Here is a 23,437-nt window from a genome sequence, read left to right as displayed (position 1 = left end):
AACCAGGGAGGCGGAGGTCGCCGAGACCACACCATTGCACTCCAGCCTCGGTGACAGAGTGAGACTCTGTCTCAAAAAAAACCCAAAAACCAAAAACGTTGATTCAGGCAAGGATTAACACTGTATGGCAAAACCATTAAATGAAAGGTTGTTGGGGACAGGATATTCACAGACTCTCCAAATATTACCCCAAATTACCTGTGAATCAGGAAGGGAAGCTGCATCTTTACAGGGGAGAGATCTGGCAGCTGCCACCTGGGTTACGTGATGAAACTGAGTGTCCCCAACACTGGGGCAGCGACTCTACCTGCCTCCTGATGCGGGGGCTGGGGGTGAGTATGGTCAAAGGAGGAAAGGATACAGTGTCAACTGCCCTGGCTGCTTCCAAAAATATTCTTGCCCGTGGAGAATGGAGTTGGGAGAGGTGAAGATGGCCTCCTGCTCCCTCAGAAGCCTGGCTGAGTGGCATTGTCCTTCAGTCAGGTGGGCATGGAGAAAATGTGTGTGCTGAGGAGCTGGCCAGTGCTGGACATGAGTGCCAAGAGGAAAGGGACTGTGGCTTCCAGTCTCAGGGTTGCCAGCACTTGGGACACAGTGGGCACTCAGTGATGAGCAGGCTGTCTGCAGCAAAGCAGGCGCTGTCTGGGAGACATGGGCTGAAGCTCAGGAGGGAGGGCTGGGATGAGACATAGACGGTGGGAGTGAAGCACAGAAATAGAAACTAAGTTGGACGAGCTCCCCCAAGGAGTGATACAGAGAGGGAAGAGAAGGGGTTCAGGGACAGAGCCCTGGGGCCCCAACATTGTGGATTGGGGTATGTGTGAAGAACCAGCAGGAGAGCCTGAGAAGGAGCAAGCAGTGGAAACAGCAGAAGAGAGAGCAAGGGTGAAAGAGGGTGAGGAGTGGCCTGCCAGTCATTCAGTGGGGCCCCAGGGGTGTGTGCAGGCCACTCCAGCTGGGCCCTGGAGGAGGACAGGGCAGTTGCTGGGTGTCTCTTGTCTCTCCTGAAGGCGTTTCAGGGCTGGGAGGCTCAAGGCTGGCCACAGGTGCCAGGCCCTGGCAGATCTATTAGAGCTGGTGAGGCCCACATGGGACACCTGCAAGTTGCTAACTGTGGGTGCAGCGAATCCATTTCTAGGGAGCCTTACCACCCCAAGGCAAATGCTACTCTCCTCTGAGGCTGCTCTTCCTGCCGTGGGCCCTTCACTCATGCTGCCATCTCCTGATGTTGTCATAGTCACACACACCGTGGCTGCAGGGGTCAGGAACTGTCCTGAGGCCCCTCCTTGAGGGGCAGGGGTTAGTGGATGACTCAGTGCCACCTCTCAGAGCAGACAATTGGCTCAGAGGGGTGCAGCACCTGCAGTAAACATTCTGACTCCTGTTAAAGGATCTCAGCATTTGGGGGCTGGAGCCTGTGGCTGGTCCATCTTCATGCAATCCCCACAGTGTCCTCTAATGGTCCCCCCACTTCCCATCTCCCATCTTGGCAATGTTTCCTCCCTCTTGTGCCCTCCCTGATGCTTCCTCTATGATTTTGATGCCTCCAGCCCTCTTCTCCACTACCTCCAAGGTGACCCTGATCTTTCTGACACATGCATGGCCCCTGTAGTAGACGGCTGCCATTTGCAGCCACCATTGATGACATCCATTCATCCAGCCCTCCCCCAGAGCCTTCTGTCTCTTGCACAGCCCATGTGTGTCCAGGGAAGTGGCCCCATGCCTAGCTCAGGGAGACAGCCCTGAAGGAGAATTACCCCCTACCCCAGCCAAAATGATTGGACACACAGTCCAGTTGTGACCAATGAGAAGAGTGTTTATTTGCTGGGGCATCTGAGACAGCAGCTGTGCTACACAGAGAAGGCGCTTCTCTGGCAGTGAGGCAGGGATTCCGTGCACGCTGCAGGCAGCCAGCTTTTCATCCTTGGAGGTGATGGCCTGGGATGAAGCAGATACGAACGCAGAGGGAGGCAGGAAGATGCTGGGTGAAACTGCTCACCTGCTGCCACTGCCAGCACCACTGGACTTTTTCTTTCATAAGCCAAGAAATTTCCTTTACTGATTCAACAAATTGCCTTTATTTTTAAACCAATTATTGGATACCAGAGGCAGCCTAGCTAATATAGCTCCTTTGGATCAAAGTAGAAGTTTCACATTCACCTTTAATGTTATTTCAGTTTCCAAAATTAATTTCCTGGCACCAAACAAGAACTCTGGTAAATGTATCACCTGAGCGGCAGGTCACACATGCTCACAAGTGTGTCCCTCCATATATGGCTTTGAAGCCATATACATGGCTTTCCAGCTCGTGGGTGGCCAGGGGCTTTTGTGTGCTCTTCAAAGCCTTCACCCATTGGGCCTCTGTCCTTATTTCCAGCCTGGGGACCCAATATTTGGCCCACAAGGCCCAGGCAGGAGGGTCTCCGGCACGTGCAGCCCTGACCACACTGAGCTGCTCCCTTGGCGAGGGTAGAGGGGCTGGAGCGGTGTCTTCCTGCCTGTGGCTTCCTTCCGGCCTCTACCTTCCCTGGGGGCCCCCTCCAAGGAGCAGGCACTTCGATGTCCTCTAGTGCCCACACGCAGGGCAGGGTGGAGGAGGAACTGGAACCCAGCCCATGCTTCTGCCCCCGCCTTGGCACCCCAAGGTGTCCTCTCAGGCAACAAGGAGCATACGAAGTGAGCCCCTGCACAAAGGTGCCTGGGATGTGTTTGTCTTCCACACAGTGGCAAGTGCTGGGGATGAGGATGAATGCCTACACCAGTCCCAGCTCTGACACCGCCTTGCTGAGTCACCCATCAGCCCTAATGCTTCCTGGAGGAGGAGACAAGCCCAGAGAAGAGCTGTGTCACCAAAGGCCAGGCCACCCATCTCTGGGTCACACTTGGCCATGCTTTGCTTTTGGCTTCAGTTTGTTTGCTAAACAGAAGGGAGAAGAGCACTGTTAACACTCCCCACCCTGGGCTGGGGTAAGGGCGGAGGACACTGACTCAGATCAGGAGGTGGCCCTCACTGTTTAGAGTCTGTGGCTGGGGACCAAAGTGGCACTGAGACTTGCCCGAAGTCAGATCACAGAGCTGGGGTGACTTTCTCACTCCCTGGCCCCAACCTGCTTTTCCATTTGTAGAACGCACACTGGCTGTAGCATCTGGGGGATCCAGGGCTGGCTGCAACTTGGCCTCCTGCAGCGGTGAGCTGAGGGTTATGCTGGACCTGCCAGAGGTCAGGTGACAGCTGCTTCCCCTTTCAGGCTTGGGAGGGAGTTGCTTGAGTGTATATTCTCAGTGGGCTAAATATGACATGAGAGAGCTCAGTTCTACAAGCAGCCCCTTCCTCGTCACATCAAGGCACTTTCAGAAGCTGCTGGACTCCAACTGGGGCTCTGCCACTGCATCGCCTCCACTGTGCTGGCTCACGTCTTCCAAGGGTGTGGAAGCAAACCCAGGTCAAGCTGTGAGTGGTGCCTAGCACCCAGCCAGAGCCAGGTACCTGCCAGCTATTATTTTGAGCCCAACTGCAACATGTTCAGCCACGGCCTGGCGTTGGGCACCTCCCATGCTCTGTGAATGCTATTTGGAGAAGCCCTTCTCCATCGTCTCAGTCACTTCTGGGTGCAGGAAGCGGCTGGCCAACCGTTCGATGTCGTCCAGCGTCAGGCGGCTCAGGGACCTCTCGTAATCCTGGGGAGAGAAAGGCAGGAAGGATTCAGGGGCTGGCAGTGGGGGGCTGGGAGCAGCTGGGCCTGGAGAGGATGTCCAGGGTTGCCCTTCTCACCCTCTGCAGCTGTTCCAGGACCCTGCTGGCATCTGCCGCGCTGAAGTGGCGGGCCAAGACTTTGGAGATCAGCTGCCAGACATGAGGGGATGAGGAGTCGGCCAGTCTCCGGCCAGTGCCTCCTTCTAGTAGCACCTTCTCCAGGGGTTTGACCACTAGGTTGAGCTTGGAGTTGGGCCCGATGCTATAATCCGAGAGTCGTTTCCCATCTGCCAAAGACAGATCAATGAGTTCCTCCCTGCCGCCGTGGAGGTGGCCCAGGACGCGAGGCCGCCTCGGGCGGCGGGAGCAGAGCGATGAGGCATTCGGCTGTGCAGCATGCGGTCGCCTCCCCTGGGGTAAAGTGGCGCTGGGCGCCGGCACCCCGACCCGTCACCCGGCTGCCGAGGCGGCTGGAGCACCCCGGCCCCCGCTTCCTGCGGGGCTCCCTGGGCGTCTCCTCTCCCTGGGTACCTGCCAGGGCCTTGCCCTTGAAGAGCAGCCGCTGCTGGCGCACGGGGACGTTCAGCTTCTCTGAGACCAGCTGCTTCAGCGTGGACACCAGCTCGTCCTCCGGCACCTGGCCGCGCCGAGGGTAGGAGGCAGGGGTTGAGCCCGCGGCCCTCGGGCGGCGAAGCCCACGCGTCCGCTACCGAGGGCAGCTCTCTCGGCTACCAGCCCCCGGCCCGGCCGCCCCGTGCCCGCCCTCGGCCCTGCCGGTCCTCCTGCCAGAGCGGACGACTGACGGGCCCTGCGGCCCGGCCCGGGGACCCTACCTGCAGGCTGCACTCGCGGCCCTGCAGCGCCTTCACCGTCAGCTGCATGGCGGCCGCGGCGGCGTCCACTCGGGCGGGCGCGCACCCCAACCACCCCCCGCCGCGCGCCGCCGCCCCGGGCGCGCGCCGGATCTGCCCGCCGCCGCCGGAAGCAGCGAGAGGGGCGCGCCCGCCGCCCGCGCTTCCCGGCCCCGCCCTGCTGTCCCGTTCGGGCCCCATCCACGCCCCCCGGCCCAATTGCGCCCCGGGAGGAGGAGTCCCCCTGGGGTCCCGCCTCGCAAACGCGCAGCGACTGTCCTAGCCGGCGGACCCTTCCCAAAGCCACAGTGCGGGGGATTTGGGAGCTAGAACCAGTCGGGCCAGGTTGGCGTCATCTAGGAGCTGGGGCATGGAGAAGGAAGGGCCAGGAGGTACGCTCGCCCCCGCGGATGGCCTGGACCACCCCACGTGTCCTGACTGCTGGGGGAACCGGGCCCTGCAAACCCACAGACGGCCCGCCCCCACCCCCTGGCCGCTGGGTTTCTGCCTCCTCCTTTCTGGTCTGGCTGTGAAACACCCCACCGATCTTGAGAGCGGGCAGGGGAGCCAGGCCTCTGCTCTCATCCTTCCACCTCTCCCAGAGTGGGGATACGCCCGGGGAGGGCTGATAGAGAAAGCCTGTGCAGGGGTCATCGTGTCACCGAAGCTGGTCCTCCACCCTGGTCCACACCTACCCAGCACACTCTACCCCCAAGCCTAGGCACCAAAGGGCAAAGATTGGAAGGGACCCAAGCTTGCTTCTGTCTTTTATTGAAATATATTTTCTGGGCAGTGCCCACCTACCTAACTCAGCATGGCCTCCTTGGCACTGAAAGCTGGAGAATAAAAAAATCAGTAAAAAAAATAAGCCTGGATTTTTCTGAGTGCATAGTGCATGAGAACTAAAGGCCTTTGGTACACAAGAACTCGGGACAGTAGGTGGAGTGTGGGTGCTGGGGCTGATGAAAGCTTGACCCAGAGGCTTCAGGGAACTGGGAACAGGCTGCTGTAGATGAAGTGGCCGATGACCAAGGCCAGCATCTCGGAGGTTCCGCTCAGTGCCACAATGAAGGGGGCCTGGGAGGCATAGTCAGCCTGAAGGCGGCGGAGGGATAGCTGTAGCATGGCCAAGGCCAGCAGGCTGTTCTGCACCCCTACCTCAATGCTGACTGTCCGTCGCTGGGCCACTGGCAGCCTCAGACATGTGGCCAAGCAGTAGCCCACCAACAGGCCAACCAGGGGCACCGTGATACCCACCAGCACGATGGGTAGCCTGACACCCGCCAGGATGAAGACCCCCATGCGATAGGCCAGGAAGAGGCCACCCAGGAGGAGCACAAAACTGAAGGGCTTGATGACCTGCAGCAGCAGCTGGGAGAACTTGGGGAGCTTGGACTTGATGAGCACGCCCACTGCTATGGGGATGGCAATGAACAGCAGGGTCCCCAGGATCTTGGAGATGGGCACGTGGAGTGTTTCATGGACACTGAGCAGGCGGCTGTAGATGGCCGAAGACAGTGGCAAGAAACCAGTGGCAGCCACCGTGGAGATGAAAGTCATGGAGATGGCCAGGGTGACATCCCCTCCAAGAAGGAGGCTGAAGAGGTAGCTCCCGCCACCACCAGGCGACGAGCAGGTGATGATGAGGCCTAGAGCGAGGGCCTTGGGCAGCATGAAGACCTTGGCCATGAGGAAAGCATATAAGGGCATGACCAGAAACTGGCCCAGAAGGCCCAGCAGCATGGGCTGGGGGCTCTGCATGAGCCCCTTTAGAACCTCAAGTTCCACTTTGCACCCAAACGAACACTTATTGACAAAGATAAGAGGCAGGAGCAGGTAGAGTATTGGGTTTTCTGAGAAGTGGGCCAGGTCGGCACTGAGCGCAGCCGGGGTGTCTTCAGCAGGTGAGACCTTGATGCAGAAATCTCTCCGCTCCTCGATCACTGTGGGCGGGGCCTCATGGGTGCCCACGAGCTGGATGTGAAGTGGGGCCAGCCCAGCCAGGCCAGAGTGGATGCTCACCACGAAGCCGCCCCCACCTCCCCAGGTTATGGCACTCACATTCTTGATGGTCAGCACCTCTGTGTCCAGGGATGTGACCTTCAGCGTGGGGCTGGGTCCTGTCCCGTTGGCCTGGCCTGGGTACTGGCTGGAGATCACGATGATGCCCTCACTCTCCTCAGGAAATTCAAACTCCATCACAGAGCCATCTCCAATGCTCAAGTAGCGGCCCCCAGTCAATGGCACAGTGTGGCCCACAGCAGTGCTGAGGCTGGTGCTGGCTGTCCCTCGGGCCCCCCATGGCAGGCTGATGAGCAGCAGGGCAGCTCTGAGCATGTCTGCGGGACCTGTGCCACCACCCCTGCCTCCCAGACCAGGCCACTGCTGAGAGCTGTCCCTGCCCTGCATTAACACCATGGCTCTTCCTGGAGGACGGATGGTGTGCCCAGGCTCTCTGTGGCTTAGGAGAGCATCCCCACTGGTGCTGTTAGGTTGTCCTGAGAAGGGTTCATGGGTGGGTCCTGGTCCCGTGCTGCCTTCCTCGATGGCAGGGCTCTCCCTGAGGAGGTAAGGGACACAGAGAGGTGGCTGGTGAGGGCACGCAGTCAGGAACCCAGGAGTATGGGGATCTGGAAGCCCACGCTAAGAGTAAAACTCAGCAGGGGCCGTTGCCCCACGCTCAGGAATGGAGAGGCAATGTCTAGTGTTGGCCCTTGAGTGCCATTTGGCTGTGGCTCCCTGGACCACTCTTCCGGCCCCTACAGTGCCTCGATGAGGGTTCTGCTGGGGACGGGTCCTCCCTCCCCAGGGAAGTTGACGGAAGGGGCAGCAGGAGTGGGTCAGAGCCGCATGTCTACTGGGGGGTTTCTCCTCCTTTTGTCACTGCTCCCACTGGTCCCAGAAATTGAGCTCCCAGAGCCACTGGGTTACATCCAGGGCTCCTCACCGTGCCCACATGCACCCATACCAGAGCCTCAAACTCCCAGTGGAGCTATGAGTGTTTCCAGGGGCCAGCAGCACCTCCCTCCGCTTCTCAATGTGGACAGTGACCACCGTAGTGTCACATCGCCTGCTAGAACTGGGGCAACCAGGAAGGGGCAACAGCAGCTTAACATCACTGCCGTCAGTTGCCTCATACACTGTTTTGTCCCAGTCCTGTGTAGATACTATCAATCAGTCTTTAGACCTGGCCTCCTGTCATCTGAGCATGGGTGAGGTGGAAGTAGGGAGCAGAGATTAGGTTCAGTCACAAGTTCATCCCTGGGAGCCTCCCCCATCCCTAGCTCAGGATGATATGGCCTCTGCTGCCTTGGTCCAGCCATGTGTCTTACCTCTGAAGAGGGAGGCAGGAAAACCAGTGGGGTGGGAGAAGCAAAGAAGAGGGGAAAAGATGAAGGCAGTAGGACTATAGCCACCAAGGTGGCATGAACCAGTTCAGGAGGGAAAGGTTAGGGGCCATCCAATCCCATGCCCCATCCCTCCAGAAGGGCTGTCGGCTCTGAGTTACTGTAAGAGGGGTTTGGCTGAGATCCCACAGCATTTCTGCTTGAGGGGCCGACAGAGTTTGAGTAGATGCACCCACAAGTCAGGGGAGGGAGTCCCGACCCGGATGGATGCTCTTTGCACATCGGCCATGTGTTCCGGGTAACTGGCAGCAATGACACGGGCTCCTCCCTACCTGGGAGTCCGGAAGTTGTCGGACGGGTCGCTAGCAGAGCTTGGGTGCGAACCTGGGAGGGAGGAAAGGAAGGGCACGCCGCCGTCCCACAGCCGGCGACCCACTCGGGCCGTCTCGAGGTCTGGGGGTACCCTTACGCCATTCCTGGGTCCCGCGGCTGCGCCAGGCCTCGCGAACGCGCGGCGGCGGTGGCGGCCCTTCCCTGACAGGCCCGGCCGGGTGCCCGAGTGAGAGATCGCGGAGCGTGGTCGGGGCCAGAGGCCGCCTCTCTTCCGGAGGCTCTCACCTGCCACAGCCACCACGCAGCTCAACTGCAGCGCCGGCCCGGCTGGCTGACGCCCGCGAGCTTGGCCCGTTAGAGCCCCGCCCCGTCGAGGCCCCTCCCTACTCCGCCCCGCCGAGGCCCCGCCCTGCGCGTCAGGATCCAGCCCTCCCTCGGCGTCCGGCTCGACTCCGGCGGCTCTCTGGGTTCCGACCGGATGTGACCTTTCTGGGAACAAGGCGCCGGCGTCGGCGCCGGCGCGGGAGAGCTGGGGTGGCAGCTTCCTGCAGCTGGTCGGTACCCGGCGCTTCCTGGACCAATCGCTTGGCGGTGCATCTGAACCTGTTGTGATCGCTGGCCACATTGCCGCTCAAGGGTGCCCAGTCCTGGAGCCCCAGGGCTGAGTTTGACGGACCTGGACGCCAGGCTCTGTGCGGAGTTCTGCTTTCGTTCAAGCATTAACCGAGCTCCTATTTCTCTTCGCTTCTCTTAGATGGAGTCTCTGTCGCCCAGACTTGAGTGCAGTGGCGCAATCTCGGCTCACTGCAACCTCCGCCTCCCAGGTTCCAGCAGTTCTCCGGCCTCAGCCTCCGGAGTAGCTGGGATTACAGCCGCCCGGCACCAAACCCTGCTAATTTTTGTATTTTTCGTAAAGACTGGTTTTCACCATGTTGGCCAGGTTGGTCTCGATCTCCTGACCTTGTGATTCGCCCACCTCGGCCTCCCGAGTCACTGCACCTGGCGAGCACTCCTTCCTTTCTCCTCCCTCCCTTCCTTCCTTCCCTCCTTCACTGTTCTCCTGCCTCAGCCTCCCGAGGAGCTGGAATTACAGGCATGCACTACCCTGCCCGGCTAATTTCTGTATTTTTAGTAGAGACGGCGTTTCACCATGTTGGTCAGCTAGTCTTGATCTCCTGACATCAAACAAACCACCTGCCTTGATCTCCCAAAGTGCTGGGATTACAGGGGTGGTCTACCTCGCCCAGCCAAATAATACAGTTTTAATTAATTTATTTACATTTAAATTTGTTTTAAAAGTTTATTTATTTAGAGACAGGGTCTGGCTCTGTCTCTAAATAAATATATAAACTTTAAAAAATGTTTATGAGAATGAAATTTTCTTTTTAGGCTGGAGTGCAGTAGTAATCACTGCAGCCTTGAACTCCTGGGCTCAAGCAATCTTCCTGCCTCAGCATCCCAAGTGGCTGGGACTACAGGAACATGCCACCATGCCCAGTTTAAAAAGTTTATTTTTGTGTGTGTTTTACAAAGTTCAAGTTAGTATGTGCACATGATATGAGCAAATATACACATGCTGAGAGTTCTTAAAAGGGTTTGATGTGTGGTTGATCGAGGGATCAGTAAGGCGGAAGTGATTTGTGTGTTTGTACTTGTTCTGGAAACGTTGTTCTGTCCCTTTCAAATAGGGTTGAAGGGTCCTGCTGGAAGTAGGCAGTATTTAGAGCTAAGACAGGTGAGAGGGCTGCATTGCAATTTGGAATAGAGCAGTAAGACTAGGGACCATCTGAGGATGGGGTAAAATTGGCCAGAGGGAGAAGGGAGTCAGCTGGAAAACACGAAGAAGGAAAACCAAAAAACTGTGTCCTTCTTGGAGGGAACTTGCCTGTGCTCTTGGGCCTGCCTGATGCTGTCAGTGAAATCACCTGGACCTAGCCACTGGGCAGCCAGCAATTCTTGTTTTTTCCGGGGGTCCAGGAGAGCAAATGCAGTCAGAAGACTGCTGTTTGTTATCGTCAATCACTTCAGCCTTCCCTGAACAGCCCGAGTGGGCAGGTGGGATATCTGACATGAAGAATTTGGTGGCTTTGCAGGAAAAGGGAATAGCTAAATTAAAGGTCAGAATGTTTGTAGTTGGTTTATGGAATCAGTAATTTCTCCCAGGGTGCAGCGGCTCACGCCTGTTATTTCAGCACTTTGGGAGGCCGAGGCAGGTGGATGGCTTGAGCTCAGGAGTTCAAGACCAGTCTGGGCAACATGGCGAAACCCTGTCTCTACAAAAAATACAAAAATTAGCCTGGCATGGTGGTGCGTGCTCCTGTAGTTCCAGCTACTCAGGAGGCTGAGGTGGGAGGGTCGCTTGAGCCCGGGGAGATGGAGGCTACAGTGAGCCGAGATTTGTGCCACTGCATTCCAACCTGGGCAACAAAGTGAGACCTTGTCTCAAAATAATAACAATAATAATAGTTTACTCCAGAAGAGGAGGAGGAGGAAGAGGCGAGAATATCTAGTTCCCAAAGAGAAAACAGATGGAACAAATGATAGCAACAGCTGAAACACCATAAACATATATCAGATGGAGGCCTGCCATGTATTCTGTAATAAAGTCACAGTGGTGACTCTGAGAGGTGTGCCTACCTCTGCTCTTGAGTCAGGGACCTCCAGAAACAATCTTTTTTTTTTTTTTTTTTTTTTTTTTGAGACAGAGTTTCGCTCTTGTTACCCAGGCTGGAGTGCAATGGCGCGATCTCGGCTCACCGCAACCTCCGCCTCCTGGGCTCAGGCAATTCTCCTGCCTCAGCCTCCTGAGTAGCTGGGATTACAGGCACGTGCCACCATGCCCAGCTAATTTTTTGCACTTTTAGTAGAGACGGGGTTTCACCATGTTGACCAGGATGGTCTCGATCTCTCGACCTCGTGATCCACCCGCCTCGGCCTCCCAAAGTGCTGGGATTACAGGTTTGAGCCACCGCGCCCGGCCTCAGAAACAATCTTTTTGAGACAGAGTTTCACTCTATTGCCCAGGCTAGAGTGCAGTGGCTCAATCTTGGCTCACTGCAACCTCCACCTCCTGGGTTCAAGCGATTCTACCTCAGCTTCCCAAGTAGCTGGGATTACAGGTATGTACCACCACATCTGGCGAATTTTTGTTTTTTCAGTAGAGATATGGTTTCACCATGTTGGCCAGGCAAGTCTCAAACTCCTGACCTCAGGTAATCCACCCACCTCAGCCTCCCAAAGTGCTGGGATTACAGGCATGAGCCACCGCGCCCAGCCCATCAACAGTATTTGATAAATAAGGAGGCCAGGTAAGGTGACCACGCCTGTAATCCCAGCATTTTGGGAGGCTGAGGAGGGAAGATTGCTTGAGCCTAATAGTTTGAGACCAGCCTGGGCATCATGGGAAGACCCTATTCTACATAAACAGATGTTTAAAAATGTAGAAAGACATGGAAGGCATATGCTAGTGTGAGGGGCACTGAGTATCCACAGGAAGTAGAATGACAGTGTCATTTTTGCCTGCCCAGCGTCAGGTTGCAGCACCTTCATTTTCTTTGGAAGAACCATCCCTCCTCCATTCTCAGTACACATGGTTTGCATGTGGGTGACCCCAACGCTGGGCCCTGGAGTGGGCACATAACCAGGGGTAAGCACCAGCCACTCTGACTGATGCAAGCATAATGCCATAATCCAACCTGGACCAGTGAGAGTTAGTCCCCAGGGACCTATACTGAACTATTGGGCATGTCATCCTAAGTCACAGAGACGGAGACTAAAAGAAAATGATACTGATTTGGAATGGGTATTGCAATGGGAATGTGTGTGCTATAGTAAACTATGTGTATATTCAGGGACGTAAAGGGAGACAAAGGGTTTTTGCTGTTTGTGTTTGTTTTTTAAGGCAGGGTCTCACTCTGTTGCCCAGGCTAGAGTGCAGTGGCGTGATACTGGCTCACTGCAGCCTCCACCTCCCAGACTCAGGTGACCCTCCCACTTCAGCTCCTTCAAGTAGCTTGGACTACAGGCATGTGCCACCATGCCTGGCCAAGTTTTCTGTATCTTTTGTAGAGATGCGGTTTAACCATGTTGCTGTATGCTGGTCCGGAACTCCTGGGCTCAAGCGATTCTCCTGCCTTGGCCTTCTAAAGTACAGGGATTACAAGTGTGAGCCATTGCAGCAGGCTGACAAAGGTTTTTAAGGAAAAGATGAGAATTTCATAATTGTTTTCAGGTACTTATCCTTGGCTATGAGGATTAATAACAAAGGTGGCATCAGTCCAAGTTTGGACAGGCAGTTCCTGGGTAGGTGATGATAGCCGTTGTACAGGGTTATAGTTTTTGCAGAGTCTCGTGATTGATAGGTTTTGTTATCAGGCATCGTGCATGAGAACCTTCTCTTCATGGCCTTCCCCAGCTGTGCTTTTCAGGTTTTGTTTTTTTTTTTTTTTTTTTTTAAGGTCGAGTCTCGCTATGTTACCCTGGCTGGAAGTGCAGTGCCTTTTCATGGAGTGATCCTACTACTGATCAGCATGTGAGTTTTGACTTGCTCTGTTTCTGAACTTGGCTGGTTCGCCCTTCCTTAGGAAACCTGGTGGCCTCCTGCTCCCAGGAGGTTACCATATTGATGCTGAGTTCAGTGAAGACACCAGATCAGAATAGCACACCACAGCCCGGAAATCCAGGGCCCAAATGATCCTTCTGCCTCAGCCTCCCAAGTAGCTAGAAGTACAGGTGTGTACTACCATGCCTGGCTAATTAAAAATTTTTTTGTAGAGACAGGGATTTCCTATGTTGCCCAGGCTGGTCTCAAACTCCTAAGCTCAAGGGATCCTTCCATATCAGCCTCCCAAAGTGCTTGATTACAGGCATGAGCCACTTTGCCTGGCCTAGCATGGAAGTTTTAACCTGCCCAGTTTCCAGCCTGGGCTGGTTCATCTCTCCCTAGGCAACCTAGTGGTCCTCCACTCCCAGGATACTATGGACACCTGATCGGCATAGCACACTACAGCCCAGAACTCCTGGGCTCAAGCACTTCTCCTGCTGCAGCCTCCTGAGTATCTAGGACTACAGTCATGTGGTGGCACACCTGGTAGGGTGTTTTATTTGTTTTTGTTTTTGAGACGGAGTCTCACTCTGTCACCCAGGCTGGAGTGCAGTGGTGTGATCTTGGCTCACTGCAACCTCTGCCTCCTGGGTTCCAGCAATTTTCCTGCCTCAGCCTCCTGAGTAGCTGGGACTACAGCTGTGTACCACTATGCCCGGCTAATTTTTTTTTTTTTTTTTTTTTTTTTGAGACGGAGTTTCGCCCTTGTTACCCAGGCTGGAGTGCAATGGCGCGATCTCGGCTCACCGCAACCTCCGCCTCCTGGGCTCAGGCAATTCTCCTGCCTCAGCCTCCTGAGTAGCTGGGATTACAGGCACGTGCCACCATGCCCAGCTAATTTTTTGCACTTTTTAGTAGAGACGGGGTTTCACCATGTTGACCAGGATGGTCTCGATCTCTCGACCTCGTGATCCACCCGCCTCGGCCTCCCAAAGTGCTGGGATTACAGGCTTGAGCCACCGCGCCCGGCCTAATTTTTGTATTTTTAATGGAGACAGGGTTTCACCATGTTGGCTAGGCTGGTCTTGAACTCCTGACCTCGAGTGATCCACCTGCCTCAGCCTCCCAAAGTGCTGGGATGACAGGCGTGAGCCAAGGCACCAAGCTTGTTTTTAATACAAGTGACTCCATTTTGCTTCTGGCAACTTTCATATTTTCCCTTTTGGACTGTGCTCTTTCTCCAAAAGCAGTAGGTTTGGATTGTCCCTCAGTGCTGGATCTGTCCTGGGTTGGTCTGGTTGCAGATAAGAGGGAGTGACTGGCAACTAGGGGTCAGCGTCCAACCCCTTTAGGCACATCTGAGTAACAATGGAAATTTGGAGAGAGCTGTTCTCAGACCAAGTCTACCTGAAGTCCATAATTAAGTTCAATTTTTTCTGTTCCATGGTCTTTTGGCTATCATCTGGAAGCCCTGGGCCAGCATGTTCTGTTAGGAGGTGTACTTCTGCAGAAGTTTGACAAGTAACAAGTACAAATTGTTAAAAGGAAAATACAAATCAAATTAACATTAATAGTAATATGATACTCCCAGTTTCATAATGGTTTTGAGCTGTGAACCTAGGCTTAAAGGCAATCAACTGAATAAATCAAATGACCATAGGAAATTAGGTGAGACCCATTATAACCTATGTGACTTCTTTTTTTTCTTTTGAGATGGAGTCTCACTCTGTCACCCAGGCTGGAGTGCAGTGGCGCAATCTTGGCTCACTGCAACCTCCACTTCCCGGGTTCAAGAGATTATCCTGCCTCAGCCTCCTGAGTAGCTGGGACTACAGGCATATGCCACCATGCTCTGCTAATATTTGTATTTTTAGTAGAGATGGGGTTTCACCATGTTGGCCAGGCTGGTCTTGATCTGCTGACCTTGTGATCCACTCACCTTGGCCTCCCAAAGTGCTGGAATTACAGGTGTGAGCCACCGTGCCTGGCGCATGTGACCTGTTTTGTAATTTCATGTATATGGGGCCTCAAGTTCCCCAGGGGGATTTATCCAGGTTCAGCATAGGTGTTTCCTGATTTAACCAATAGATACTGAAAGATCTTTTAGTTCAGGTTCTGTGACATTAGCAGTAGAAGGTATTGATTGTGCGATTTCGATTACATCATTATTCCGTCAAGAAAAGGTAGATATAAGAAAGGAAACATGAAGAGGGACAAGATTTTTCTTTCTTTCTTTTTTTTTTTTTTTGGTTGTTTGAGTAAAATTCAACCAGAAGAGAGGGACAAGATTTTCATTTTGATGGGTGAAGCTCTCAACTTCTTCTTTTTTTTTTTTTTTTTGAGATGGAGTCTCGCTCTGTCACCCAGACTGGAGTGCAGTGGCACCATCTCGGCTCACTACCATCTCTGCCTCCTGGGTTCAAACAATTCTGCCTCAGCCTCCTAAGTAGCTGGGATTACAGGTGTGTGCCACCACCCCCAGCTAGTTTTTAAAGAATATTTTTGGGCCAGGTGCAGTGGCTCACGCCTATAACCCCAGCACTTTGAGAGGCTGAGGCAGGCAGATCACCTGAGGTCAAGTTCGAGACTAGCCTGACCAACATGGAGAAACCCCGTCTCAACTGAAAATACAAAAATTAGCTGGGCCTGATGACAAATGCCTTCAATCCTAGCTACTCAATAGGGTGAGGCAGGAGAATCGCTTGAACCTGGGAGGCAGAGGTTGTAGTGAGCCAAGATCGTGCCATTGCACTCCAGTCTAGGCAACAAGAGTGAAACTCCATCTCAAAAAAAAAAAAAAAAAAAAAAAAAGAAAAGAAAAAACAGAAAAGAAAAAATATTTATGTATTTGGTAGAGATAGGGTTTCATCACGTTGGCCCAGCTGGTCTTGAAATCCTGACTTAAGTGATCTGCCCGCTTTGGCCTCCCAAAGTGCTGGGATTATAGGCTTGAGCCACTGCGCCCGGCCAAAGCTCTCAACTGCTTGTCTCAGTTTGCAGTTGGATGTGACTGGCATCAGGTGGTTTGGAGAACTTTCTGTGTGATACATCAGACATGAGATGTCCTTTGATATTTATGCCAAGTTTTCTAGCTTCAGCTTCAAGGCCTTTAGCAACAGAACAGTGTTTTTTCTTTCTTTCTTTTTCTTTTGGTAGTTTTTTTTCTTAGTTGGAGAGTTTAGCCAAATATTAGAGGAAATTAGGAGGATTTGGGGTCTAGTCCAGTACTCAAGTAGATAAGAGTGCAAAGGGCTGGAATCTAATGGCAGGCATATTTTAGTGTTTTTCCTTTAGAAACAGAACTTTTTGTCTCTAAAGTCATCCTGATTTTTACTAAAGACAATCAGAGTAAGACAAATTTGTTTGTAAAATAAGTTTATTTTGATCAGATTTTGCCTGCAAGACTAGTGATTTGACCACATATTAATCTCAGATTTTTTTTTTTTTTTTTTTTTTGAGGCAGAGTCTCATTCTATTGTCCAGGCTGGAGTGCAGTGGTGCAATCTCAGCTCACTGCAACCCCCACCTCCCAGGTTGAAGCAATTCTTGTGCTCCAGCCTCCTGAGTAGCTGGGATGACAAGCATGAGCCACTGTGTCCCGCCAGATTTATTTCTTTTTCTTTTTCTTTTTTTTTTTTTGAGACAGAGTTTCGCTCTTGTTACCCAGGCTGGAGTGCAATGGCGCGATCTCAGCTCACCGCAACCTCCACTTCCTGGGTTCAGGCAATTCTCCTGCCTCAGCCTCCTGAGTAGCTGGGATTACAGGCACGTGTCACCATGCCCAGCTGATTTTTTGTATTTTTAGTAGAGACGGGGTTTCACCATGTTGACCAGGATGGTCTCGATCTCTCTCTTTTTTTTTTAAATTGCATTTTAGGTTTTGGGGTACATGTGAAGAACATGCAAGATTGTTGCATAGGTACACACATGGCAGTGTGGTTTGCTGCCTTCCTTCCCCTCACCTGTATCTGTCATTTCTCCCCATGCCATCTCTTCCCACCTTCCCACCCCCATCCCTCCCCCATTTCCCGCCAACGAACCCTAGTGTGTAGTGCTCCCCTCCCCGTGTCCATGTGTTCTCATTGTTCAATACCCGCCTATGAGTGAGAACATGTGGTGTTTGATTTTCTGCTCTTGTGTCAGTTTGCTGAGAATGATGGTTTCCAGATTCATCCATGTCCCTGCAAAGGACACGAACTCATTGTTTTTGACAGCTGCGTAATATTCCATGGTGTATATGTGCCACATTTTCCCTATCCAGTCTATCATCGATGGGCATTTGGGTTGGTTCCAGGCCTTTGCTATTGTAAACAGTGCTGCAATGAACATTCGTGTGCATGTGTCCTTATAGTAGAATGATTTATAATCCTTTGGATATATACCCAGTAATGGGATTGCTGGGTCAAATGGGATTTCTATTTTTTTTTTTTTTTTTTGAGACGGAGTTTCACTCTTGTTACCCAGGCTGGAGTGCAATGGCGCGATCTCGGCTCACCGCAACCTCCGCCTCCTGGGTTCAGGCAATTCTCCTGCCTCAGCCTCCTGAGTAGCTGGGATTACAGGCACGCGCCACCATGCCCAGCCGATTTTTTGTATTTTTAGTAGAGACGGGGTTTCACCATGTTGACCAGGATGGTCTCGATCTCTTGACCTCATGATCCACCCACCTCGGCCTCCCAAAGTGCTGGGATTACAGGCTTGAGCCACTGCGCCTGGCTGGGATTTCTATTTTTAGGTCGTTGAGGAATCACCACACTGTCTTCCACAATGGTTGAATTAATGTACACTCCCACCAACAGTGTAAAAGTGTTCCTATTTCTCCACATCCTCTCCAGCATCCGTTGTCTCCATATATATATATATATATATATATATATATATATATATTTTTTTTTTTTTTTTTTTTTTTTTTTTTTTTTTTGAGGAGGAGTTTCGCTCTTGTTACCCAGGCTGGAGTGCAATGGCGCGATCTCGGCTCACCGCAACCTCCGCCTCCCGGGTTCAGGCAATTCTCCTGCCTCAGCCTCCTGAGTAGCTGGGATTACAGGCATGTGCCACCATGCCCAGCTAATGTTTTTTTGTATTTTTAGTAGAGACGGGGTTTCACCATGTTGGCCAGGATGGTCTCGATCTCTTGACCTCGTGATCCACCCGCCTCGGCCTCCCAAAGTGCTGGGATTACAGGCTTGAGCCACTGCGCCCAGCCGTATCCAGATTTTTTAATGATCGCCATTCTAACTGGTGTGAGATGGGGGTCTCGATCTCTTTTTTTTTTTTTTTTTTGAGACGGAGTTTCACTCTTGTTACCCAGGCTGGAGAGCAATGGCGCGATCTTGGCTCACCGCAACCTTCGCCTCCCGGGTTCAGGCAATTCTCCTGCCTCAGCCTCCTGAGTAGCTGGGATTACAGGCGCGTGCCACCATGCCCAGCTAATGTTTTTTTGTATTTTTAGTAGAGACGGGGTTTCACCATGTTGGCCAGGATGGTCTCGATCTCTTGACCTCGTGATCCACCCGCCTCGGCCTCCCAAAGTGCTGGGATTACAGGCTTGAGCCACTGCGCCCAGCCGTATCCAGATTTTTTAATGATCGCCATTCTAACTGGTGTGAGATGGGGGTCTCGATCTCTTTTTTTTTTTTTTTTTTGAGACGGAGTTTCACTCTTGTTACCCAGGCTGGAGAGCAATGGCGCGATCTTGGCTCACCGCAACCTTCGCCTCCCGGGTTCAGGCAATTCTCCTGCCTCAGCCTCCTGAGTAGCTGGGATTACAGGCGCGTGCCACCATGCCCAGCTAATGTTTTTTTGTATTTTTAGTAGAGACGGGGTTTCACCATGTTGGCCAGGATGGTCTCGATCTCTTGACCTCGTGATCCACCCGCCTCAGCCTCCCAAAGTGCTGGGATTACAGGCATGAGCCACCACGCCTGGCCTTTTTTTTTTTTTTTTTTTTTGAGACAGGATCTCACTCTGTCACCCAGGCTGAAGTGCAGTGGTGCCATCATGGCTGACTGCAGCCTCAACTTCCTGGGCTGAAGCAGTCCTCTCTTACCTGAGCTCCCTGAGTAGGTGGGACTACAGGTGCGCACCACCACACTGGCTATTTTTTTTTTTTTTCAGTAGAGACGGAGGTCTCCGTATGTTGCCCAGGTTAGTTTTGAACTCCTGGGCTCAAGTTATTGCCTGCCTCAGCCTCCTAAAGTGCTGAGATTAAAGGCATGAGCCACTGTGCCCACCTAATTACTTTATTTTTGATAAAATACTTAAGGCCCCTAATTTTTCCCTTTAATTAATTAGAAGTCTTTCATATATTTTGGTAGAAAATATTACATAAAATGTGAAAACATACGGACAACATATTACATAGAAACAGATTCCCTAGCTTTCATTTTGAAGTTTTTGTCATGAGATGGTGCAACACAGTGATACACTCTCACCAGTTTATAAAAGGACAGTTGGATCCAGTTTCTGACTAAACGAGACCTGTTTGTGTGGTTAAGCATTATTTGACCCGGTAGGTAATCTTATGAATGCTGAAGACCAAAATTTTGGGTAAAGCAGGATCTGCAGCAGTTTGATTTGAAATACCTCTTTTCATTCTTTTTTCCGTGTCAGGATTTAGAGATTAAATATTCAAATGTTCACATTTCAGTTAGGACTGGCTGGATTATATGAGAAAAACGATTTCCAGTGGTCTTGAATTTCAGCAACCAATTAATCTTTTACTTTGCCAATTCGGTTTGCTTGACTAGTCGGCACAGGTGGAGAAGCACTTTTCAAAAAGGTATTTACGGTTTTGTTTTTTCCTCAGCCTTTTCTGGATTGTACATGACAGATAAAGCAAATATATAGATATTTTTGAGACAGAGTCTCACTCTGTTGCCCAGGCTGGAGTGCAGTGGCATCATCTCAGCTCACTGAAACCTCCACCTCCCAGGTTCAAGCAGTCCTCCTGCCTCAGCCCCCCTAGTAGTTGGGATTACAGGTACGTGCCACCACGCCCAGCTGATTTTTGTATTTTTAGTAGAGATGGGGTTCTGCCATGTTGGCCAGGCTGGTCTTGAACTCCTGACCTCAGGTGATCCACCTGCCTCAGCCTCCCAAAGTGCTGGAATTACAGGCATGAGCCACCTCTCCCAGCCACAAAGCAAAATTATTATGCTGGATAGAGAAACCTTATGTGATTGCTGTGTGCTCAGGATTTTGACCTGTTTGATCTAAGAACCTTTCACAAACATTTATCTGGTTCTTTCCTTTTTAGACTGTCAGTCTTTTAATTAACTGTTCCGTCACTCAATTGTCAGCCAGGTAAACCTCCATACACAGTTCTGAAAGGAATGACAGTCCTAAGTGTACAAGGCTAGGTTGTTGGTTGCCATGGAGCTGTTATAATTTGAAAGCACCCCTTTTTTTTCTTTTTCTTGGCTGAAATGCCCTAAAAAACCTTACAAACAGCTTTTGAAATTACTAACAGTAGATTATCTTTTTTTTTTTTTTTTTTTTTTTTGAGACAGGGTCTCACTCCATCACCCAGGCTCAAGCGATCTTCCCACCTCAGCCTCTTTAATAGCTGGGACCACAGGCATGTGCCTCCATGCCAGCTACCTTTTTGTATTTTTTTGTAGAGTTGGGGCCTCATCAGGTTGCCCAGGCTGAGACTATCTTAATACAAGTAAAAAAGCTGGCTGGGCACAGTGGCCCACGCCTGTAATTCTAGCACTTTAGGGGGTCAAGATGTGTGGATCATGTGAGCTCAGGAGATCGAGACTAGCCTGAACAACATGATGAAACCCCATCTCTCAAAAATTAGCCAGGCGTGGTGGCGAGTGCCTGTGGTCCCAACTTGGGAGGCTGAGGTGGGAGGACTGCTTGAGCCCAGGAGGCTGAGGCTGCAGTGAGCTGAGACTGCACCACTGCATTCCAGCTTGGGTGACAGAGTGGGACTCTGCCTCAAAACAAAGAAGGGCCGGGCGCGGTGGCTCACCCCTGTAATCCCAGCACTTTGGGAGGCTGAGGCAGGTGGATCACAAGGTCAAGAGATCGAGACCATCCTGATCAATGTGGTGAAACTCCGTCTCTACTAAAAATACAAAAAATTAGCTGGGCATGGTGGTGCGTGCCTGTAATCCCAGCTACTCAGGAGGCTGAGGCAGAACTGCCTGAACCCAGGAGGCGGAGGTTGCAGTGAGCCGAGATTTCGCCATTGCACTCCAGCCTGGGTAACAAGAGTGAAACTCCATCTCAAAAAAAAAAAAAAAAAAAAAAAAAAAAAAAAACAAGCCGGGCGCGGTGGCTCAAGCCTGTAATCCCAGCACTTTGGGAGGCCGAGGCGGGTGGATCACGAGGTTGAGAGATCGAGACCACCCTGGTCAACATGGTGAAACCCCGTCTCTACTAAAAAAAAAAATATACAAAAAATTAGCTGGGCATGGTGGGAGGCCGAGGCGGGTGGATCACGAGGTCGAGAGATCGAGACCACCCTGGTCAACATGGTGAAACCCCGTCTCTACTAAAAAAAAAAAAAATACAAAAAATTAGCTGGGCATGGTGGTGCGTGCCTGTAATCCCAGCTACTCAGGAGGCTGAGGCAGGAGGCGGAGGTTGCGGTGAGCCGAGATCGGGCCATTGCACTCCAGCCTGGGTAACAAGAGCGAAACTCTGTCTCAAAAAAAAAAAAAAGAAAAAAAGAAAAAAAAGAAAAATCCAACAGATTCAGAGTCAGCAGAAAGGAGAAAGAAAAGAAAAGCAGATAAAGAAGTTAGGAGCTTCTACATACCAGTGTTTTGGTTTTATTTTATTTTTTTGAAACAGGGTCAGCCGGGTGCGGTGGCTCATACCTGTAATCCTAGCACTTTAGGAGGCTGAGGTGGGCGGATCACCTGAGATCAGGAGTTCAAGACCGGCCTGATCAACATGGAGAAAACCCGTCTCTACTAAAAATACAAAATTACCCAGGTGTGGTGGGTGCATGCCTGTAATCCTAGTTACTCGGGAGGCTGAAGCAGAAGAACCACTTGAAGTGGGAGGTGGAGGTTGCAGTGAGGCCATTATACTCCAGCCTGGGCAACAAGAGTGAAACTGTCTCAAAAAAAAGAAAAAAAAGAAACATGGTCTCGCTCTGTTTCCCAGGCTTGTCTTGAACTCTTGGGCTCGCTCACAATCTTCCTGTCTCGGCCTCCAAAAGTGCTGGGATTACAGGCGTGAGCCACCATGCCCAGCCCCAATTCCTTTTAAAAGTGATTTTGTTTCAGGTCCCATTTTTTTTTTTTTTTTTTAGACAGCCTTGACCTCCTGGGCTCAAGCCAGCGTCCCATCTCAGCCTCCCTAGTAGCTAGGACTACAGGTGTGCACCACCGCAACTGGCTAATTAAATTTTTTTTCTGTAGAGACAGAGTCTTGCTGTGTTGCCCAGGCTGGTGGCAAACTTTTGAGCTCAAGTGGTCCTCCTGCCTTGGCCTCCCACGTGCTGGGATGACAGGTGTGAGCCACTGCATCCAGCTGTAGGTCCTACATCTGACTCTAGTTACATCATCCTGAATAACAGAGAGGCTCTCTAAAAGAAAGTGATATTTATTCCAGAATGCATTGCAGTGGGAATGTGTGTGCCATGGTAAACTGTGTGCATATGCAGGGAGGTAAAGGAAGCCAAAGGTTTTTCAAGGAAAAGTGAGGAGGATCACCTAATTGCTTTGAGATAATTATCCTTGGCTACAAGGATTGATAACAAAGGTGACCTCAGTCTGAGGTTGGAGAGGGTTAGGGTTAAGTTGCTCAGCCAAATGCGGTGGCTCACACCTGTAATTCCAGCACTTTGGGAGGCCAAGGCAGGTGGACTATCTGAGGTCAGGAGTTCAAGGCCAGCCAGGCCAACATGGTGAAGTCCCATCTGTACTAAAAATACAAAAATTAGCTGAGTGTGGTGGTGCATGCCTGTAATCCCAGCTACCTCGGAGGCTGAGGCAGGAGAATTGCTTGAATCTGGGAGGCAGAGGTTGCAGTGAGCTGAGATCGCACCACTGCACTGCAGCCTGAGCGACAAGAGTGAAACTCCATCTCAAAAAGAAGAAAAAAAGTTGTTGGGCAGATGTCTTTACAGTATTTTTTCTTTTCTGTGTGAGACTGTGGTTGCTTTTTTTTTTTTCTTTTTTTGAGACGGAGTTTCGCTCTTGTTACCCAGGCTGGAGTGCAATGGCGCGATCTCGGCTCACCGCAACCTCCGCCTCCTGGGTTCAGGCAATTCTCCTGCCTCAGCCTCCTGAGTAGCTGGGATTACAGGCACGCACCACCATGCCCAGCTATTTTTTTTGTATTTTTAGTAGAGACGGGGTTTCACCATGTTGACCAGGATGGTCTCGATCTCTTGACCTTGTGATCCACCCGCCTCGGCCTCCCAAAGTGCTGGGATTACAGGCTTGAGCCACCGCGCCCGGCCCTGTGGTTGCTTTTTTGTTACCAGGCATTTGTGCACAAGAACCCTCCCTTTACAGCCTTCCCCAGCTGTTTTTTGTTTTTTTTTTTAACACAAGTGACTCCGTTTTGATTCTGACAACTGTCACAGCAAGGAAGGTGGCAGCTCTTTTCTGCTGGGATATTCAAACTGGGGCTTCTGTTACTGCCTCCTTACCTGGGAAGATGGCGTGTTGGAACATTAAGCCAATACAGAAAGAAAGGC

General features: G+C 51.8%; 2 protein-coding genes across 5 annotated transcripts; both read right to left on the bottom strand.

Annotated features, from left to right (window-relative positions):
- Nucleotides 1-1,790: 1,790 nt before the first annotated feature.
- Nucleotides 1,791-4,853, bottom strand: UBL4A (ubiquitin like 4A). 2 transcript variants are annotated; one of them, XM_039463929.2, is made up of 4 exons: nt 4,528-4,674; nt 4,226-4,331; nt 3,773-3,981; nt 1,791-3,678 (listed from the first exon to the last, which is right to left on the bottom strand). In XM_039463929.2, the coding sequence occupies exons 1-4, from the start codon at nt 4,573-4,575 to the stop codon at nt 3,568-3,570; spliced, it is 474 nt and encodes a 157-aa protein (XP_039319863.1). In that variant the 5' UTR covers nt 4,576-4,674; the 3' UTR covers nt 1,791-3,567. The 2 variants fall into 2 exon arrangements, with proteins under 2 accessions (XP_039319863.1, XP_074247475.1); XM_074391374.1 differs by lacking the exons at nt 1,791-3,678; nt 3,773-3,981 and having other exon boundaries at nt 3,989-4,331; nt 4,528-4,853.
- Nucleotides 4,854-4,963: 110 nt separating this feature from the next.
- On the bottom strand, nt 4,964-8,608 carry SLC10A3 (solute carrier family 10 member 3). 3 transcript variants are annotated; one of them, XM_074391373.1, is made up of 2 exons: nt 8,225-8,608; nt 4,964-7,105 (listed from the first exon to the last, which is right to left on the bottom strand). In XM_074391373.1, the coding sequence occupies exon 2, from the start codon at nt 6,961-6,963 to the stop codon at nt 5,530-5,532; it is 1,434 nt and encodes a 477-aa protein (XP_074247474.1). In that variant the 5' UTR covers nt 6,964-7,105; nt 8,225-8,608; the 3' UTR covers nt 4,964-5,529. The 3 variants fall into 3 exon arrangements, with proteins under 3 accessions (XP_074247474.1, XP_010330103.1, XP_010330105.1); XM_010331801.2 differs by having other exon boundaries at nt 8,277-8,608; XM_010331803.2 differs by having other exon boundaries at nt 8,511-8,608.
- Between the last annotated feature and the right edge of the window lie 14,829 nt (nt 8,609-23,437).

The sequence above is a fragment of the Saimiri boliviensis genome, chromosome X, assembly GCF_048565385.1.
Source record: "Saimiri boliviensis isolate mSaiBol1 chromosome X, mSaiBol1.pri, whole genome shotgun sequence".
In the NCBI taxonomy this organism is placed as follows: Eukaryota; Metazoa; Chordata; class Mammalia; order Primates; family Cebidae; genus Saimiri; species Saimiri boliviensis.
This window is presented reverse-complemented; position numbering and strand designations above follow the sequence as displayed.